At 46.0% G+C, this 20,023-nt stretch overlaps 2 protein-coding genes across 5 annotated transcripts; one reads left to right on the forward strand and one right to left on the reverse strand.

The window, feature by feature from the left end:
• Nucleotides 1–4,718: 4,718 nt before the first annotated feature.
• On the reverse strand, nt 4,719–8,287 carry ZCCHC18 (zinc finger CCHC-type containing 18). 4 transcript variants are annotated; one of them, XM_012451653.2, is made up of 4 exons: nt 8,144–8,287; nt 7,746–7,797; nt 7,431–7,554; nt 4,719–7,022 (listed from the first exon to the last, which is right to left on the reverse strand). In XM_012451653.2, exon 4 carries the CDS (start codon nt 6,902–6,904, stop codon nt 5,780–5,782), a length of 1,125 nt encoding a protein of 374 aa, XP_012307076.1. In that variant the 5' UTR covers nt 6,905–7,022; nt 7,431–7,554; nt 7,746–7,797; nt 8,144–8,287; the 3' UTR covers nt 4,719–5,779. The 4 variants fall into 4 exon arrangements, with proteins under 4 accessions (XP_012307076.1, XP_012307075.1, XP_012307074.1 ...); XM_012451652.2 differs by having other exon boundaries at nt 7,719–7,797; XM_012451651.2 differs by having other exon boundaries at nt 8,001–8,287.
• Nucleotides 8,288–8,575: 288 nt separating this feature from the next.
• Nucleotides 8,576–18,777, forward strand: SLC25A53 (solute carrier family 25 member 53). Its single transcript, XM_012451648.2, has 2 exons — nt 8,576–8,633; nt 16,264–18,777. The coding sequence occupies exon 2, from the start codon at nt 16,295–16,297 to the stop codon at nt 17,216–17,218; it is 924 nt and encodes a 307-aa protein (XP_012307071.2). The 5' UTR covers nt 8,576–8,633; nt 16,264–16,294; the 3' UTR covers nt 17,219–18,777.
• The last annotated feature ends 1,246 nt before the right edge of the window (nt 18,778–20,023 follow it).

A 20,023-nucleotide genomic window follows, 5' to 3' on the forward strand; every position in this document is an offset into this window, starting at 1 on the left:
GGTAAGAAAAACACCTGGAACCAACCCAAATGCCCATCGATGATAGACTGGATAGGAAAAATGTGGCACATATACACCATGGAATATTACACAGCCATAAAAAACGATGAGTTCGCGTCCTTTGTAGGGACATGAAACCATAATTCTCAGCAAACTGACACAAGAACACAAAATCAAACATCACATGTTCTCACTCATAGGAGGGTGTTGAACAATGGGAACACATGGACACAGGGAGGGGAGCACTATACAATGGGGTCTGTTGGGGGGAGTCGGGGGGACAGCGGGGGGTGGGGAGTTGGGGAGGGATAGCATGGGGAGAAATGCCACATATAGGTGAAGGGGAGGAAGGCAGCAAATCACACTGCCACGTATGCACCTATGCAACAATTTTGCATGTTTTTTACATGTACCCCAAAACCTAAAATGCAATTAAAAAAAAAAAAAAAGAAATGTATATGGATTGGTAAAGAATAAATAAAACTGCCATCATTCGCAGATGATATGCTTGTGTACGCAGAAAATTCTAAGGAAGCTACAGATAAAAATTTAGAATTATTAAGAGAGATTAGCAAAGTCAGTATACAATATCAACATCAAAAGACCAGTTATATTTCTATATAACATCAACATGCACTTAGAAAATGAAATTTAAACCAATATTTAGTTTATAGTAGCATATACGATCAAGTACCTTGAACTAAATGTAATAATAGACGTACAAAACCTCAAGCAAAAGTTATGAAGCTTTGTTGACAGTGTCAAGTGTTTGTGAGGATGTGGAGCAACAGGAACTCTCAAACACTGATGGTAGAAGTGGGAACTGGTATAACTGTGGTATGTACTTTGGTGGTATCTAGTGAAACTGAAAATATACATAATCTATGAGCCAGCAATTCCTCTCCTACGTATATACCTTGTGTGTGCACATATGTACCAGGAGACATTAAACACATGTTCGTAGCAACATTTTTCATAATTGCTCGAAACTGGAAACAACCCAAATGTCCATCAACAGTAAAATGATAAATAATTTCTTGTAAAGTCATAGAATGGAAAGCTGTAACGCAACACTGAGAATGAGGAACCAATGCTACATGCAACCAGGTTGAATCTCAGAAGCATAATTGTAAGGGAAATGAGCTGGATACAGAAGGATATATGCATTATAGTTCTATTTATATAAAGCTCAAGAAACAATAGTGTTTGGGGATCTATATTTGAGTGGTAAAGCTATAAAGAAAAGTCAGAAAGCAACAGCCAGAACTGTCATGAGAGTATGTTCTTGTTTTGTTTTTAGGAGAGAGAAGAGAGAGGTTGTGATTGGGCACGGACTCACAGGAATTTCTGGATTTCTGGTGTGTTTTGTTTCTTGGTCTTTGTGGTGATTTGCTTTATAATACTTGTTAAGCTGCACTTTTACATTTTATGCACATCTCCACCCACCACAATTAGAGTGTTTTAGAATGTGGAGATGTTAAGATCTATCTCAGGGATTGTCGTGGGAATGAAATGAAGTATAAAGCCATGTAGAGCTCTTAGAATATGTCCGGCACTTTGTAAGACCTTAAGAAATGTTAGCTATCTAAACACAATGCAGATTTGCTGTTATTATTGCTTCTCTTATTTGTTGCCAGCCCCGCCCCCTTTCCGTCACATTTGTTGCCAATGTTTCTCAGCTTACTGTTGGTATTTTATTTCTGTTAACACCGTCTGATGAATTAACGATCTCTTCCTTTATACTTTCTTTCCTTACTCTTAACCATAGAAGGTTCCCTCCAACCCAGAGATTTAATATGTATTGCATTGCAGCTTTAAAAGGGGTTGCTTTTGAACATTTGATTTTTTTATTCCTTTTACAAAAACAAAGTATATGATTAAAGAAGAATTAGTACATAATTGCATAAAATCTACATTTAATTCTCAAATTTATCTGGGATTCATATTTAGTGTCATGAGAGAAAGGAAACTGACCTTTTTTTCCAATCAGGTAATGAAGTTCCCCCTGTACCAGGAATTGAACAATGTATCTCTCCTCCACTCACTCTTGCAGCTGTCTCCTCTTGCATACATTAAATTCTCAACCATTTGCAACAAAAGCATAGACTGGAAACTTCGTACTTGAACTGAATGTGATAATGCAACTCTGAAGGGAGAGGGGATGGTTGCCAGGCAGCAGGAGGGTAGCTGCAACAAGGAGAGAATGTGAAAGAAAGGTGGAAAAAGCTTGTGTCAAACAAGTATTTCCTTAAAGGCTGCATCCTTGTGTGTGGTGCACTAGCCACTTGCTGCTATGACGTTTGGCTAATTATGTCTGTTGACCTCGCTTTCCTTGTGTATCTACTCTGTATAATAACGCCTATCTCATATGATGCTGTGCACGTGATGGCTAACTCAAGTAAGGAACACAGGCTTTGGGATCAGTCAGTCTAGTGTCTTATCCTTGACTCTACCACTAAATAGCCACATGACCCTAAGTTTCCTAACTTCCCAGCCTGTTTCATCATCTGAAATATGTGTCAGTTAATAGTAATTAAATTAATTGCAAATTAGAAATCGAAAGTAATACTTAAGGGAGTTGCTATGAAAAGCTAATAATGCATTTAAAGGCTTGGCACTGGGTGCCTGGCACATAATAAGCTTGGAATAAATCACACTTGCAGTGATTTTAATTTTTATTGCTATTGTGGAAGGATCAGGAAGGGAAAGAATATTCAGCAAAAGAGACTGAGAAGTAGGCATCAAAAAGATCTGGGAGAAGGAAACCATGAGATGGGTGTCATGGAAACAAGGGAAAATAGTATCAAGAAGGAGGGAGATAATACAAAAGGAGGTCATTCAAAAGCTGGTTTCTTCTGACAAGACAAAAGAGCAATTTTCATCTCTTAGTGACTAATGAGAATGAAGGGAGAAAGGAAAGGGAAAAGCAATAATTATAAATGAAGGGTATTGAACACAACATTTTCTAAAAGCCTTCTTCCTCTTAACCCTGTAGTCACCCCAGGTCTTCTATGTCTTCCAATTAAGGAAAATACATACTTCTTAAATAAAGATAAGCCAGCGTGACACAAAGTGAAATAAAAAGTATCACTTTTGCATCATTTTGGTGAAATAAAAATTTAGACAGTTTCAGGTTTACATAGTGGAGGAGAGGATGATGGGGGAAGGAAAGGGGATGAATTACAGAGCAGGATTTCAAAGTAATGATTTTGAACCTCCAAGCTAACTCCAGTGAAAAGGTGGTAGGTGTAGGATTCATTCCTCTTTTCACTCTACCTGGTTTCAGAAAGAAATTCTGGCAGCATATCTAGGTATATCATTCAATAGCATTTATAGGGCGAATTTGAGAAAAGGTGAGCAGAAAGTGGAACTAGATTCTAATCTGGGAGAGATGAGTGGGTAAATCCCCTCCAAGGATAGATTTTGGGAGAGGTAGGGAGGAATAAGGGGTTGTAAGAGCCAGGTAGTGTTGGGGGCCCCTGTGGCTTTGGGGACCTGAATAAGCTGCCTGCTGCCTGGGTGGTGGGGTCCTCTTTGCTTATGGAGAGATGGAGGTGGGTACCAGGGACCAGAGGTGTCCCAGAGGGATGCAAAGTGTGGGCCTCTTGAACCTTTGCTCCTGCTCAGTTCTCAGCTACAGGGTCAGAGGCAGAGGGCCCTCCCAGTCTACTGGCCATAAGCATTAAGGAGGCTGAGGCTCAAGGCCATCATGGAATGCGAGGTGGTGATGGGCAGAGCACAGGAGACTGAGCCTCCATCTCCCTCCACCAAGAGGTGAGTGTGGCTCCATGGGAGGGGAGTGGTGGTAAAGTGAGATTGTGGGGAAATGGGTGGAGCAAGGGGGATAGGAATGAGATTGCGGGGATATGGATGAAGCAAGCAGGACCTGAATGAGATTGTGGGGATATGGATGGAGTGGTGGGGATAGGAATGGGATTTTGGGGATATGGATGAAGCAGGGTGGTCTGAATGAGATTGTAAGGATATGGATGGAGCAGGAGGGATAGGAATGAAACTGGGGATACAGATGGAGCAGAGGGGATCTGAATAAGGTTGTGGGGATATGGATGAAGCAGGGGGGATAAGAATGAAACTGTGGGGATATGGATTGAGCAGAGGGGATAGGAATGAAATTGTGGGGATATGGATGGAGCAGGGGCATAGGAATGGGATTGTGGGGATGTGGATGAAGCAAGGGAAAGGTGCAAGGGAAGAGGAGAGCTGGGGGTGATTCTGGAAGGAGAGCACTCCTAGGCAGATTCTGGGCCTGGCAGCCCCAGGAAGGCTGAATTAGGCTTCTTGCAGTTTGTGGTTTCTACTCCTCTCTGGGAGCCTCAGCCTGGATCCTTTTGTCCCCCATCAGCCTGCTAGCCTAATTAGATCCCAACCTCCACTCCCCCCACCACATAGCCCAGGGTTCTGTTTGAAACCAGTGGGTCTGCAGTTCCTGCTGGGCCTCCTCTACCTGTCACTGTAGATGGGAGCCCTCCAGCCTGGCTGACATGCCCCTCCCCTTCTCCCCTGTCCTCCTGTCCTCCACCTACATAGCTCCATGCTCCTTTCTCTTAGGTGCCAGCTCTGGCTGCTGCACGTCCTGTCTCCTCAGCCCAGGGACCCCCTCTTCCCTCCCCAGCAAACTCCCTCAGGTCCTCAGGTCTGCATTCGTTTCACTCCACTTCTTGCCTTAAATGAAATCATTTCCCCTGTCCCTTGCCAGCCTTGATCTCTTCATGGGGATAGGGACTACTGTAGCTACAAGAAACTTGGGACCCTCAGGGATGGAGGTCACATGTCATCTTTTATCACCCTCCAATCTGAGGTCAAGAGATCGGGCAGGAGTAGTTGTCCCTTCCCAATACAAACAGGAATGGAGCCTCTGGAATACCCATTTTCAGTTTTTGTCACCCCGTTCCCCATCTGATGTTTCATGACATGTTCAAGAAGAAAGCATTGGAACATTATTAACTCATGGGTGCAGGGATTGGCTCTATGACCTAGGAGACAGGTCAGTTGTGTTAAGGGGCTGTTTGGGAGATATTCAGTTCATTTCAGCTTCCTTTCTCCTTTCCCATAAATGAGGTTGATAAAAACCTTTCCTCATGGTATGACCCCCCCTTATAGCTTCTATATTTAGTTTCATTTTTCTTTATCTTTCTAAAAGTAATGTTACACTGAGACATGAAATTAGATGTTTATATATATTAATGGACATAGAAGTCCACAAGATATATTATTTGGTGAAAAAAATACACACTATAGAACAGCACTTATATTTGATCACCTTTACTTATACATATATCTATCTGGGTACACAGGTACAGGGAGATGGATGTCTGGAAGAAAATTCACCAAAGGGCTGACAATGGTTACAAAAGGGTGCAGAGTTTCAGGTAATTTGTACTTTAGTTTTTGTATCTTCCTTTATTTTTGAAGATTTAATGAAGAGATACTCCTTTCATAAAAAGCATAAAGTCACCAAATAAATAGACACATGAATAATAGACCCTTAAGCTGGCAGAGAAGGGAGCAGGAATAGAAGTCACATCATTCCCTTCCACTGTGCCGGTAAGCAAGACCTCTTCTTCTTCCCAAAGGAAAACTGCTTTGTGGATTAATTCATGCAGTTAGAAACCCACCCCGCACTCGCATTACTCCCATCACCAGACTCTGAAAACAGTTAAGGGTCTAGATCCTTACTGTGGCTCAGAAGCATCGCTGTGCTCTCCAGGGACCTCTTTTGACCTATCCTCTGTATGTGTCAGCTCCTTCAGCGTGATGATCAGATTCTCAAAAACCAGGCCTTGTTGCTTTCATTGTCACAAGTTTCTTTTGAGTGGCCCTCCTCACCACAATATGAAAAGCGGATTGTGTATTTTCGCTTCCTGGCTCTACGAATATTCCCAGGACCATCCTTCTTATATCCAGAATCACCACTGGTAGAAAGAGACTGAGCCCCAGAATTGTTGGGGAAATCAATGACCAGCACTTGGTCCAGAGGTCTGGCTCTTCCTCTGAAGGGAGGGGCACTTGTGGGTGTCAGTAGAGGGTCGGGAGACTCCACAAGGACCACATCCTCATCGGAGTCATCAAGGGTATCATCTATTTTGATCACGTTGCAGTTACAGTCAGCACTGCCGATTGCTATTCGCTGGGGGCCCTGAAATGCCACAGGGCTGGCTGCCCTCTCCATTATTGGCTCAGACCTTTTCGGCTGCTTCCGTCTAATAAATGCATCATCCCAATCCTCTTCCTCCCTTATCATCTTGATTAACTCCAGGAAATTGGGAAGCCGCTCCTGCTCATTTGCATACATCCTGAGAAGATGCTTAAGCCTGAAGCGCAGGTCCTTATTCAGCTCAGCGCCTAAAAGAAGCTGTTTCAAGCGAGTCTGGTTTGCATCTTTCTCAGCTAGGATGCCTTCCTGAATAGCATTCTGGAGCTGCACCTCTAAACGGATCACATAAAGAGAGGCTTTCTCCCCTTGTGCCTGCAGGGTGTTAAAAAATTTACCATGGACAGTCACACTGCTTTCAGACTCCCCAAACACCAATTTCATGGCCCGCAAGAAATCTGCTGCACTTAGGTTGGGGTTGGCAGCCTGAAGCAAACGCATGACCTCCCGGGCAGGGCCCCTAAGGGTTTTCATCAAGCGCTTGAGTTTTTCCTCCTCAGACGTACTCCAATCTGGCAGGACCCCATTGACTTGGATCAGCCAGTTTTCAAAGATTTCTTTCCCGTGGGCTGGCACCACCCTCCCCGAGAACAACTTCATGTTTCTCTCTGCCATGTTGACCATTAAAGGACCGAGAGCCCTCCCCAGAGACCTCAACATGGAATGGGCCCAAGGTGGCAAAGGTGCATTCTGCCTCCGGCTGTTACCCACACGTGCAATGATGCTAGCCATGACTGACGACGACAGGGTATCTGAATATAAGATGCTCGCACTTTTTGGAAAAGCCTTATCTGCAGGATTCTCCAGAGCAAGAATCCTGGGCTTTGCATGCTTTGTATTTCAGGAGGGACTGTAAAGAAAATAAAAACGGTTAATAAGGCTGTGGGGAAGCAGTCTGCAGTAGCATTCTCCATCTTCCTGAATAGCCTTGCAGTGCATTTTATATCTGCCCAGTGCCTTAAAAATACCCTGCAGGATACTGGCAATTAAGACATTCCAGAGCTAGCAGGTGTCCCTGGACTAGTAGGGTGTTTTTCAGAGCCACGTCTGTCCCCTCCTGCCTGCACTCCAGGAGGGACGAAACTGTTGCTTCTAATTCGAGATGACATGGTGTTTGGAGCTGATACTGGACCCTCAAAACCGAGCTAAATGGTGTGTGTCACAGATGTATGGTAATAATAACCCATTAACCTCATGGCCTCAGGTCTCAATCACACCCCCTTGTCAACGTTTCCCCTGTTATTTCTCAGATTCTTACATGAGCTCGGAAACTTTTACTTGCAGCCTCTCAACAGGTGCCTGCCACGAGAAAATTAGCCTCTGGGGTACGGCCGACTTTTGTTCACTGGGCGTCGCAGATCCCAGTCCTCAGGGCCTCAAGACTGGGCCACAAAGGAAGAAAAGGAAGGATTGGAAGCAGCCTCATCCGAAAACCTGATACTTCCCCCTCCACCGCCTCCACTGTCACCGGCGGAAAATTCCGTCTCCCATCTTCTGAACAGAAGCCAAAGTGCCTCCTGCCCACCCCACCCCCCGACCCCCTTACATTTCCTCGGAGAAACCGTCCGCCTACCAGCTCTGCAATCAGTCGCACAGAATTCAAGTTCGGATTTGGCTTTGATGGTCTGGCAGGGAGAGAGACTAGAAGTTGGATAACGTCCCACCCCCCATATTCCTTCCCACGAAGAGATGAGGAGATGCACAAGGGGTTCAAGACAGCTTCCGATCGTCCCCTCCCGACCCTTGCCACGTCCCCAAACACCACGCCCCACCCCGACCCCCAACAACACCGCCGCCCACCTCAATCCAGGCAAATCCTAAATCCTACCCAGGTGAACCACAACTCCTTCCTCAGCGCAACCAGGCCATGGGAGTGCTCCATCCTCCGCCTCGCAGTTACGGCTCCTCCAAACAGGGGCGGCGCTTCCCCGACCCCTCTCCGCGCAGGGCAATCGCGCGCTCTTTCTTTACCTGCGCTTCACTGGTGGGCAGCCTGTGCTCCCGCGTCGACAGCTCTGTTTCAACGCCTTGCGGTCCCCGTAGCTCTCCGCAGGGGAACAGGATCGCTGGCGCCTCCTCGGCCGCTAAACGACCCGGGGTTGCCCGACCCAGCGAGTGCTTCGCAGGACCGCCCAGCGAGGGGTAGCCGAGTCGAGGCAGCGCGGTTCCCAAGGCAGCCACGGCTGCGCCCACCCTCCAGTTCGGCCCTCCGGGCAGCCCGGTTGCTTTCAGTCTCTGCCCATTGCAACAAAAGAGCGTGAGAGCGTGACGAGCCGGGCGGCGCGGCCAATCAGTGGGGCGAGGGGAAGGCCTCCTCGCGCAGCCTCCGGCCCGAAGCTACGGCTGGCTAGAGTAGGGAGCTGGGAGCAGGCGGGCGGGGGCTGCTGCAGACAGGCGCGGGAGCCGGCACAGCGTCAAGTGCAAGTCGGACGCACGGACCGGGCCCATTCCCCTTTCACCCGTGAGTTTGCTGCTACCCCGTCGTTTCCCTTCTCCCCATCCCCTTCCACCTTGGCGCTCATCCGGGCTTTGAGACCGGATGCCTTAAACACGAGGTGGGTCAGAAACCAAGTGAACAATGAGAGTTCCTCACCTTTGTATAGGGGGAGGTGGGGAAATAGCGTTTCCTGTGTGCTTTCTGTGTGCAGATGCGCCTGCAAGGGCATCTTCTCAGCAGCTGTGTGAAGGAGGTAGCAATGTGCCCATTTAACAGGAAAGGACTGAAGCACCCAGCCAGCACAGTTAGGAAGTGCAGAGCTAAGAGCTCACGCCCAAGTCAACATGTCTGACTTCCAAGACTGCCCCTTGCCAACACTCCTCTATTCTGTCAGATTAAGGGTTAGTGGGGAAAAACTAAAGCCAGGATGGGAGGACCAACTTGGGATTGCATAGAATTAGTGAGCAAGGACTGTTATTTCCATTTCACAGACGAAGAAACGGAGCCAGAGAGAGAGAGGTTACGAGTCTTGCCCTGTATCTTGCCCTGAGTTAAGCATCCAACTTAGCACCCCTCTGTTGTTCTCTAGATGCTAATTCTTTGCCCCGCAGCACTGCCTGGAGAGCATTTTTGCACAGGTAGTCTCAAACCATCTCAATAGCAGTCTCAATGTGATGATAGTGGTGAGGGAGAAGGTGAGGAGGTAGTGGGGAGAGGGCTGAGGGCAGATGGAGGCAGCCTTTATGGTGGGCATTGTACAGAAGTGGAAACTCTTCTTGGCACTTTTCTTTCTTTCGTTTTTTTAATACATTTAAACACACACACACACACACACACACACACACACACAACGACAAGCTGCCTGTTTTATAAAAGCAACATGATTTCTACAGTCCTTTGCAAACCCAAAGGAGGCAAGGCTCAGAGAGGTAAAATGATTTGTCTGAAGTTACAGGGTGAAGCCAAAATTTGGACCTAGTCTCGGAAGCCAGAACTCATGCTATTAATCAAAGTATGAGTACAAGGTGGGCTGCCTCAGTCATTTTGGAGAGCTTGTAATAAATGCAGATTCCCGGGCCTTCCCCCTGGGGGATTTTGATATACTAGGACTAGGGGTGAAGAGTGTGATTTGTAGTTTTAACTAGTTCTGTAGTTGATTCTGAGGTGTCGGGAGATTCGTGAACCACTGTTCTAAACACCACCTGTGTTGTTGAAGGTTGTAAGTAAATGGGCCTGCTGTTGGTGTATTTGTCCATGGCACGTCTGTCACGACATGTAACTCCAGAGCACAGGTTCCTACCCGAGGTATTTCCTAGAATTGTATGCAAAGAATCTGGCCTCCGTGCATTTTTCTGAGTCCACAGTTCTGTAGATTTTCAAATGGGTTTGTCATAACGTCTTCCTTCTTCAAGTCATGCTTGAACAAGAAGTGTGAGGAATAAAACCCCGTTTGACCTAAGCCCCAAACCACAGCTGTCTGTCACTGATACAGCTCTTTCATTTCCTGGCTCAAGGACAGGTTGCTAGGTTGCCCTTCTGTGAGCTCTTCAGGGGACTTCTCCTGTGCTGGATTTGGCAGCACTGGCCCCAGAGAAGGAGCAACTCCATGGAAACGGCATGCAGGGCTGTCCAAAGTGAATGACCATGAAGGCAGTGGCTGGAAAACTGCTCCATTTTTCTCTGGCTTAGAGAGCAGGTATTACTTCCTTTATGTACAGTGTGTCTAGGAGGCTCTTGTGGGGCTTGTTCTTGACTTCTGATACTTAGAAACAAGTAAACAGTCTGATACCTTCGGCTGCTGTTAGCTTCTTCTTCAGCCTGCCAAGGTACTTCACTTTCTCTTTTCCGCCCTCTTACTTACATCACCAAGATCAAGAGTTCCTTGGAGTAAACATTACAAATTTGGAGATGAATCACCTTCCATCTCAGGATCAGGGCCTGTGAATGGAACAGTGGGGTAGTGCTGGTGGGGGGAAAGTGTGGATGTATGGAGAAGGCAGGTTGCTCACCTCGCACACTCAGGGGTGATGCTGGCAGTAGCTCTTAGGTTTCCTTCAGACTTTTGCTTCTGCTCCCCTGTCCCGTCACATCTGACTCTCACCTCCCAGAAGACTCCTGTTCAGTGTTTAAATTGGCTTCATCACCAAATTAGGTATTTGCTGCTGGACTTGGTAGGGGTGGAATCATATAAGACAACGAATAGATCTCAGAGCTCTGACAAAAGTAATGACAGGAAATGGATTGTGTAAAGGTGCCAGGGCTGGGCTACTGGAACAAAGCGAGGGACTCTGTGTAGGGATGGGGGGAGTATTTGCAGCATGGCTCCAGCTGGATACAGGACATCCAATCTCTGGCCTCATGTGTATGAGTGTGATCCAATTGATGGCTTTAGTGAGACCACATTTTCTAATTTCAATAAATAAACCTTAAAAGCTTGAAGGTTTGGAGATAAAGCTTTCAGTTGAAACAATAATAGCTGCCTTTGGCTGCCTGCCTCCTTTGTGCCAGAAACTTTCTATCTGTTATCTCATTTAAGCTTCTCAGCAACCCCGTTGAGACCGACAGTGTATCCCATTTTGCAGAGAGGGAAACTGAATTTCAGGGACATTAAGTAACTTGTGTAAGGCTTCACAACTTGTAAGTGTAGGCACTGGGACTTCAGGCCAGGGATGTCAAACTCCAAAGCCCATGAAAACTCTTCTTTGCTGCCTTCCAAACAAGCAGTCTAAAATGCATTCTGCAGATGACCCAGTTCATTAGACCAGTTGCAGCCTTTACAACAATTTAGTTGTTATCTTGCCTTTATTACTATTATCTCATTTTTTTAAAAAATGAAATTAATAATATAACTTGTAGAGCAACTTAAATACCAGGTGCTGTGCTAAGCACGTTCCACACTTTGCGTCATGCATCCTTCATGACAATCATTCTACATATAAGGATACTGAGGATCAGAGAGGTGAAGAAACTTGGCCAAGGTCATAAAGCTGGGAAGTGACAGAGTGAAATTCAAACCCAGGGCTGGCTGAATCCAGAGCCCATGTCTGTGCCCTACAACACAGTGCAGTGGGGAAGACAAATGTGGTCTTCATTCTAAATGGGCTCCTCTCTGTCAGCCACAGCTCTGTCTCTTTCTCACCACATGGGGTAGGCCAGCCCCAAGCACAACTCACACTTTTAAGCTCATGTGCCTTAGGCCACTTCCTCAGCCTAGAATACTTGCCCTCACTCCTCTACCTAACAAGAGGCTATTCTATGCTACTCGATTAAGGATTGAGTCATATACCTCTTCTCAGGTGGAATAAATTGCTCTTGTCTTTTTGCTTCTACCTTCATTAGCGTACCCTTTATTTTGTCTTTCTGTAGAGTTTAGCCCATTGCTGACCTGTCTCCCTTACTAGATTCTCAAGCTCTTGAGGGCAGGCACCAAGTTCTATTCACTCTAGCTCCATGGTAGTTTACCCACAATGATTTAGTGGATGATCAATACATGTTTGTGAGTTGACCAAAGGACTGGCTGAGAGATGCCCCAAATGAACAGACAGATGCCTTAATTTGTGGCTGGATCCTGGAGCAGTCACACAGGCTACCCATGTGGACTAGACTGGCTGGGACAGTCTGGAATCCCCTGGGCTCATTTTACTAGGCTGTAAACATAGGAGGCACGTCATAGGGTACAGGTGGTATCTGCTCAAGGCCAATTCTAGGTCCGTTCTGTGGTCTGTACTTTCGAATTCATGTGAAGGGGCCAGGCTCTCCTGGTTTGTTTATGTTGTGCCTTCCCATTTATGGAAGAAAGGGCTTCCCTGCCTCCCTTAGGAACACAAGATTCGTTCCCACATGTCACTTTATCTGCTTCTGGCTGTTCTGAGAGTGTCCTGAAGGAGTATGTGCTCTGTGGAGACAGATAGTGAGGTCCTGAAGCATTTTTTTTTTTTGATACTTTTTATCGAGGCCACCATGTTATGGATTCTCAACCACTTTATCTCATTTTATGTTATTAATCTCTGCCACAACATTTTGAGGTGGTTCTTAATGTCCCTGTTTTGTAGCTGAAGAAACTGAGACTGAATTAAATGTCTTGCCCAAGGTCACACAACTAAGTAAGTGGCAGAGGCAAAATTCAGTCTCAGGTCTGTCTGCTCCCAAAGCCTGGCATCTTAACAGAAAATACATGGGAGAAACATGGACTCCACTCCCATAAAATGGAAAGGATTGTATTTATAAAATGGATTACATATTTAAGGTGAGATGTTTCTTGATTATTGTTCACCTTTAATCCCCCAAGATGATTTAAAAAAATGGCAGAAGGAGTTGGGAATTGAAAAGTACAATTCCTCTATCAATTATTGACCTGAATGCCCCCATATCAACACCCTCTGACAGATACCTTTTGGAGATGACTACAGATTATTTTGCCCTTTCTGCTCCATTTACAGCTCAGGTGGGTAAGGCTCCAAGATGTCATTGAATTTCTAACGGTCACACATCAAGTTAATAACAAAACTCGCTTAGAATACTGGTATGCCATACTACCCCACCCGATTCCTGGCCTTGCTTGGGTAGGTGCAAGAGTCAGGAGTCCTTGCGCTGCCAAATCGTAGCCCAGTTTACTTTCTGCTACATCATTCTACCTCATGGCGTCAGTGAATACATGTTTATAAATGGTATGGAGGAAGTGGAACATTATTGCACTGTGAGGTAGAAGAGGGAACAAACATTTACCTCACCACCTGTACTTATTTAGGTGCAGGTAAGACTTGGGGAAGAAGACCTTTGGTAGGAGAGCTGAGGACTGTTGGGGCTCCTGTGGATTTAGCAGCCTGGGTATCTGGGAAGAGTCCCCTTTGGCTCTGGAGAAATGGAAGTGGGGCTGCCAGGGGACAGAGGTGCCCCAGAAGGATGCAAATAGTTGGCCTCTTGAGCTTTTATTCCTGCTTAGTTCTCAGCTAAAGAGTCAAAGGCAGAGGGGCCCTCCCAGTGTACTGGCCATGAGCGTTAAGAAGGCTGAGGCTTAAGGCCATCATAGAATGTGGTGGAAGGGGAAGGTGGTGATGGGCAAAGCACAGGAGGCTGAGCCTCCATCTCCCTCCACCAAGAGGTGAGTTGGCTCGTGGGGAGGGGAGTGGTGGTAAAGTGAGATTGTGGGAAAATGTATAGAGCAAGGGGGAATAGGGATGAGATTGTGAGGATATGGATGGGGCAAGGGGGATAGGAATGAGATTGTGGGGATATGGATGGAACAGGGTGGGATAGGAATGAGACTGTGGTGATATGGATGGAATAGCGTGGGATAGGAATGAGATTGTGGGGATATGGATGGAGTAGAGTGAGGTATGAATGCGACTGTGAGCATATGAATGGAGCGGGGGTATAGAATGAGATTGTGGGGATGTGGATGGAGCGAGGCAGGGGATAGGAATGGGATTGTGGGGATGTGGATGGAGCAGGGGATAGGAATGGGGTTGTGGGGAGTTGGATGGAGGAAGGGGAATAGGAATGGGATTGTGGGGATGTGGATGAAGCGGGGGGATAGGAATGGGATTGTGGGGAGATGGATGGGGCAGGGGGATAGGAATGGGATTGTGGGGATGTGGATGGAGCAAGGGGGATAGGAATGAGATTGTGGGGAGATGGATGGGGCAGGGGGATAGGAATGGGATTGTGGGGATGTGGATGGAGCAAGGGGGATAGGAATGAGATTGTGGGGATGTGGATGGAGCAGGGGTAAAGTAATCAGATTGTGGGGAGTTGGATGAAGGAAGGGGCATAGGAATGTGATTGTGGGGAGATGGATGGAGCAGGGGGGACAGGGATGGAGTTGTGGGGAGATGGAGCAGGGGGTATAGGCATGGGATTGTGGGGAGATGGAGCGGGGGGATAGGGATGGGATTGTGGGGAGATGGAGCAGGGGGGACGGGGTGGGGTTGTAGGGAGATGGATGGAGCAGCGGGGATAGGAATGGGATTGTGGGGATGTGGATGCGGCAGAGGGGACAGGAATGAAACTGAGGATACAGATGGAGCAGGGGGGATAGGAATGGGTTTGTGGGGAGATGGATGGAGGAGCGGGGATAGGAATGGGATTGTGGAGCCGTGGATGGAGCAGGGTGAAAGGGTTAGAGAAGAGCAGAGCTGATGGGAGTGATTCTGGAAGGACATCACGCCAAGGCAGATTCTGGGCCTGGCAGCCCCGGGAAGGCTGCACCGGGCTTCTTGCAGTGTGTGGTGTCTACTCCTCCCTGGGGACTTCAGCCTGTACTCTCTGGTCTCCCATCACCCTGCTAGCTTAATTAGAGTCCCAATCTTCATGCCCCCTACCACATAGCCCAGGGTTCTGTGTGAAACCTGTGGGTCTGCAGTTCCTGCCAGGCTTCCTGTCCCTGTCACTGTAGATGGGAGCCCTCCAGCCTGGCCATCATGCCCCTTCCCCTCTTCCCTGTCCTTCTGCCCCACACCCACACAGCTCTGTGCTCCTATCCCTGAGGTAACAGCTCTGGCTGCTGCACACCCTGTCTCGTCAGCCCAGGGACCCCCTCTTCCCTCCCCAGCAAATTCCCTCAGATCTGCATGAGCATTCATTTTTTTTTTTTTGATCCCAAAGTTTCTTCATATGTCCTGGCTTCCAAGTTGCTTCTCATGCTAGCTATCTGCTTCCTGGTCTTTCTGGGGTAAGGAGCAAGAGTTTGGAGTCCTCGCGCTGCCAATTGTATCTAGTACAGTGGTTCTGAGCCGGGAGCAGTTTTGCCTCCCAGGAGACCTTTGGCAAGGTCTGGAGATACTTTTGGTCATCACAGTGGGTTAGTCACCACTGGTGCTACTGGCACACACTTAGCTGAAGCCAGGGAGCCTCTGACTATCCTCCAATGCACAGGACAGATGCCAAGGATAAAAATTATCCTGCTCAAAATGTCAATAGCACTGAGGTTAAGAAACCCCACTCTATTATATAGCTACATATCTGCAAGGTTAGGCTTGGAAATTGCCAGGTGCTGAGCCTTTAGGCACTAAACTTTCAGGAGCAGCTGCTCTTTCCTTTCCTTACTTGCCAGATGGGGGCTGGGCGTTGCCATGAAACAGCTACAACTTGGGCAGGAATCTAGAGAGAGAAAGGCAGGGGGAGATTCCCCCTCCCCAAATTTAATACCAACTTTTAGAGAAAGCATTGCACTTCAACTGTTAAATGCCTTTCTGCCTCTATAAGATAGTGCCAGTTTTTTTTGTTTTGTTTGTTTTGTTTTTTGGAAACAGAATAGTAACTTATTATTCTCGTAGTTTATAAAATGCACGGTTTCGTGTTGTGAAAGTTGATGCATTAAGTTTTGGAGTCTTCCCCTCCTCTGTTTCATGTTCTTCAGTTGTAATCCTTCTTTGAATATTGGAATATTTGCTGTGTCAGCAAAGTACTGTAGTGGTGGCTCTGTCCAAAAAAAAAAAAAAAAAAAAAAACAAAAACCTGATTTCCTTTCTTTTAATGTAAGGTTAATGAATTCTTAATTTCTTAAGGGTGTGCTTATTTATCAGAAACTGGCTCAAAGAGTTGCTTGTTTCCTTTGACCTGAGTTTTTTAGGATTTTTTTCTAACTAAGCAATGAAGATTCTTGCCAACAGATTTAAATGGTCAGTCTAATCTCTTTTTTTTCCACCCTTGCCAGTTTCTTCCATCTGCTTCCAGTTGTCTTCAGCATGGCGGAGCAGAACCACTCTCCTGGGAATGAGCTTCAGCACAGGATGAGAGCAGAGGTTCCCGGAAAGAAAAGCTGGCACTCCCAGGCCTACGCCCTTGGGGCTGTTTCCAACTTTATGTCTACTTTTCTGACCTTTCCTATCTATAAGATTGTGTTCCGGCAACAGATCCATGCCATGGCAGCGTCAGAGGCTGTGAGACAGCTTTGGCACGAAGGTCCTCAATACTTCTACCGGGGAATCTACCCTCCTCTTCTCTCCAAGACGTTGCAAGGGACTCTTCTGTTTGGGACTTATGATAGCCTGCTGTGCTCTCTCTCTCCTGTTGGGCCGCACACTCTGGGACATCGCTGGGCTGCAGGGCTCATGTCTGGTGTGGTGGAGGCTGTGGCACTCAGTCCGTTTGAAAGGGTGCAAAATGTGCTCCAGGATGGTCGCAAGCAAGCTCGCTTCCCCAGCACCTTCAGCATTCTCAAGGAATTCAACTCTTACGGTCTTTGGGGGCGCCTGTCACTGGGCTACTATCGTGGTTTCTGGCCTGTCCTGGCCAGGAACAGCCTGGGGAGTGCTCTATATTTTTCTTTCAAAGACCCAATCCAGGATGGCCTGGCAGAACAAGGCCTTCCCTATTGGGTTCCTGCCTTGGTGTCTGGTAGTGTCAATGGAACAATCACCTGCCTAGTTCTGTATCCTCTGATTGTGCTGGTTGCTAATATGCAGTCCCATATTGGATGGCAGAACATGCCAAGCCTGTGGGCCTCTGCCCAGGATGTGTGGAACACTCGGGGCCGAAAGCTGCTCCTGATCTACCGTGGAGGCTCCCTGGTCATCGTAAGGTCAAGTGTGACATGGGGCCTCACTACGGCAATCCATGACTTCCTGCAGAGGAAGTCTCGCTCCAGGAAAGAGCTGAAGACTGACTAGCTGCAGAAAGTGTGGCCATGGCAGCTTTGGTATTCTAAATCTTCCCTGGTGGGTTCTATACCGCTTACTTCTTTGGCTCGGTTGCCTAATACAGCCATTCTTTAGCATCTGTAAATTCAATGCATGGGAGAAGTTCCCGAGTACCAACCTGTTGAGCACGGACAAACCCCAACAGGATTCCTTAGTCAAAAAGAAACGTTCGCCCCGGTCTCTCCACAGCTTCAGTAGCCTCAGAGCCAGGAGGCCTTTAGATAACCATGTCACCCAGATTAAGTGTCATTCTTTTAAGGAATTCCTTGACAATAAGAGGAAACTTAAAAAGATGAGCTTACTTAGCACTGTGAGCTCTGTGACCCCTCTAGGTGTCCTCCAGACCAAAATGAGTGGAACTCCAACTTCAAAGAAGGATGCTTGACTCTTAGGATGGGAATTTCATAAAACTTCTCAGATGGCTTCATTTTTATGATATTGTTCACTTCCTCTATCACCACCCCTCACTTCTCAAGGCTGTGGATCCTACTTTCAGGGTATCAGCTGTGGCTGGAAATCCTAAATTAGACTTGCTTAAACTCATCATGTCCCACAAGAACTAGTGGGGCTGGAGATGGGAGTGAGAAGAGGTGTGGCCCCTGGATGGAAAGAATAAAAACTTTGAAAGAAGAGATTTAATAACATGCAAAATAGAAACATTTATTATTGTCTGCTTGGTGTTATCTGCCAGGATATTTCTGAGAGCAAAGTGATAACATTGCCTAGAAACTATTTGAATTTCTCTAAGAAACCTGGAAGTGAAGTGACCATATCTCTTCACAAATAATTCCATATTTTGTTGATGTGGTAAATGTAGTTGCTATGACATGAAGATCAGAAATCTTAGCCTGTCATTCAGAGCCATTCAATATATGGTCCTCATATAGCTTTCAACATATTGTCACTCCACTTACATAAACCCCAAACACTAGCCAAGGTGAACTATTCTTCTCTCCCCAAACATTCCATGAACTTTCCCATGGCCATAGTTTGGCCCACACTATTCTTTCCACCTGCAGTACTCCTTCTTCACATGCCAATCTACCAAAATCCTTCCAGTTCTTCAAAGCTCAGCTCAGAGGTCACCTTCTCTATGGAGCCTGTTGATTTTCCCCAAATGAATGTGACATTAGTCTCTGTGATGCCCCTTTTTAACAGCACTTCATACATGGTACTGATTCCATTATTTCACTAATCTCATGTGACCCTGTGTTCTTGTATTCTTCAATACCTCCTACTAGACTGTAAAACTTATGGAAAGCAGGGATTCTGGTAAGCATTTTTAAATCTTCCATTGTGCCTGGGTGCTCAATAATGTTGGTTGAATTATTGAATTGATTATCAAGCTGTGATATAGTATATCCTCAGGGTGCTGTCCCTTGTACATGAAGATAATGTTATTGACTCACTGTCAGCAAGACACGTGTCTTTGGGCTGTGTTTTTGTTTTCTTTTAATAGTGGATTTAGTTTTGTGCTAATGATAATGATGCTGCTGCTGATAATAATAACAATAAAAAAATACTTTCAACTGGAATATTTGATGAGTTTGTGTTACTGATGTCATGTTTGCTATGAGCACCAGTTCAGAAACTGAAATTTCATAAACAGAATCACACTGTATAACTGTCCCATTTGTTTCAACTCTGGGATTTTGAAGATTTCCAAGATGACATGTGTTATAGATTTCCCTTACAGACATCTTGATAATGCCCTCTACTTGCATCTCCTTACTGAACCAAATTTGTCCTTTATTTGTCTTATCTGGTTGTACATTTAGCAGTGAGAACTTCTCACTAAATGCTACACAAATTAAAGACACAGTTGTTGGAGGTATGATGTCAGAGAGCATTTGCCACCAAGGTTGGCAGAAAATGGCTGGTCCAAGAGAGATGAAGATGAATTTCCCCATCCGTAGATCTGGATGTGTTGGGACAGTACTCAACTTGTGGATTCAAGAAAGTATGAACACAGAGTCTACATAAAGAAAGGAAAAAGATAAATTAATCTCCCAAGTACACAGTTGATTTCTACTTATGTCACTGTGTCCATCCATTTTCCTTTCTTCATTTTAACATCTTATATAGAAATAATTTCAAACACATAAAAATGTTGCAAGCATAAATAAAGCTTAAAGAACACCCATGTGCCCTTTACCCAAATTCACCTATAATTAACGTTTCTCCCCATTTGCTTTATTACTTGTGCCCTTTGTCTATACACACACAGGATATTTTTTCCCTGAACTATCTGAGAGTTGCATACATTAATTTTCAATATTACTAGATTCAATGTTTGTAGATCCAAATTATTTTTTAAAAGACTGTGTTTTATCTCTATGATAATGGCACAGTTATTACAGAGTATTTTAAAATGAAAACTAACATGGTATATGTGATACTGCGAAATATATACTCGGTCTTTGATCCTGTTTCCTGGCATACAACTCCTAAAATCCTTAGTTTCCCAAGTGATACTCTTTTTGTATGCTAATGATTGACTGATGGCTGGCAGCCCATGGTTGCTTCAGGATGGGAACTGGTCACCAGAAAGACCATCAGGGGGTTGGGACTTAACAGCCTCGTTCCTGATCTCCAGGGAGAAGAGAGGGGTGGAAAGTTAAGTTGATCACTAGTGGCCAATGATTTAATCAATCACGTCTATGTAATGAAGCGTCCATAAAAACCCCAAAGAACTGGGTTTGGAGAGCTTCCAGATAGCTGAACATGTGGAGGTTCCTGGAGGGTGGTGACCCAGGGAGGGCATAGAAGCTCTGA

The sequence above is a fragment of the Aotus nancymaae genome, unplaced genomic scaffold, assembly GCF_030222135.1.
Source record: "Aotus nancymaae isolate 86718 unplaced genomic scaffold, 86718_ANA_hifiasm-v0.15.2.pri h1tg000004l, whole genome shotgun sequence".
In the NCBI taxonomy this organism is placed as follows: domain Eukaryota; kingdom Metazoa; phylum Chordata; class Mammalia; order Primates; family Aotidae; genus Aotus; species Aotus nancymaae.

Bases quoted from the DNA above. Each gene is read 5' to 3' on its own strand.
- ZCCHC18 (XM_012451653.2), bottom strand. From the start codon at position 6,904: ATGGCTAGCATCATTGCACGTGTGGGTAACAGCCGGAGGCAGAATGCA.
- SLC25A53 (XM_012451648.2), top strand. From the start codon at position 16,295: ATGGCGGAGCAGAACCACTCTCCTGGGAATGAGCTTCAGCACAGGATG.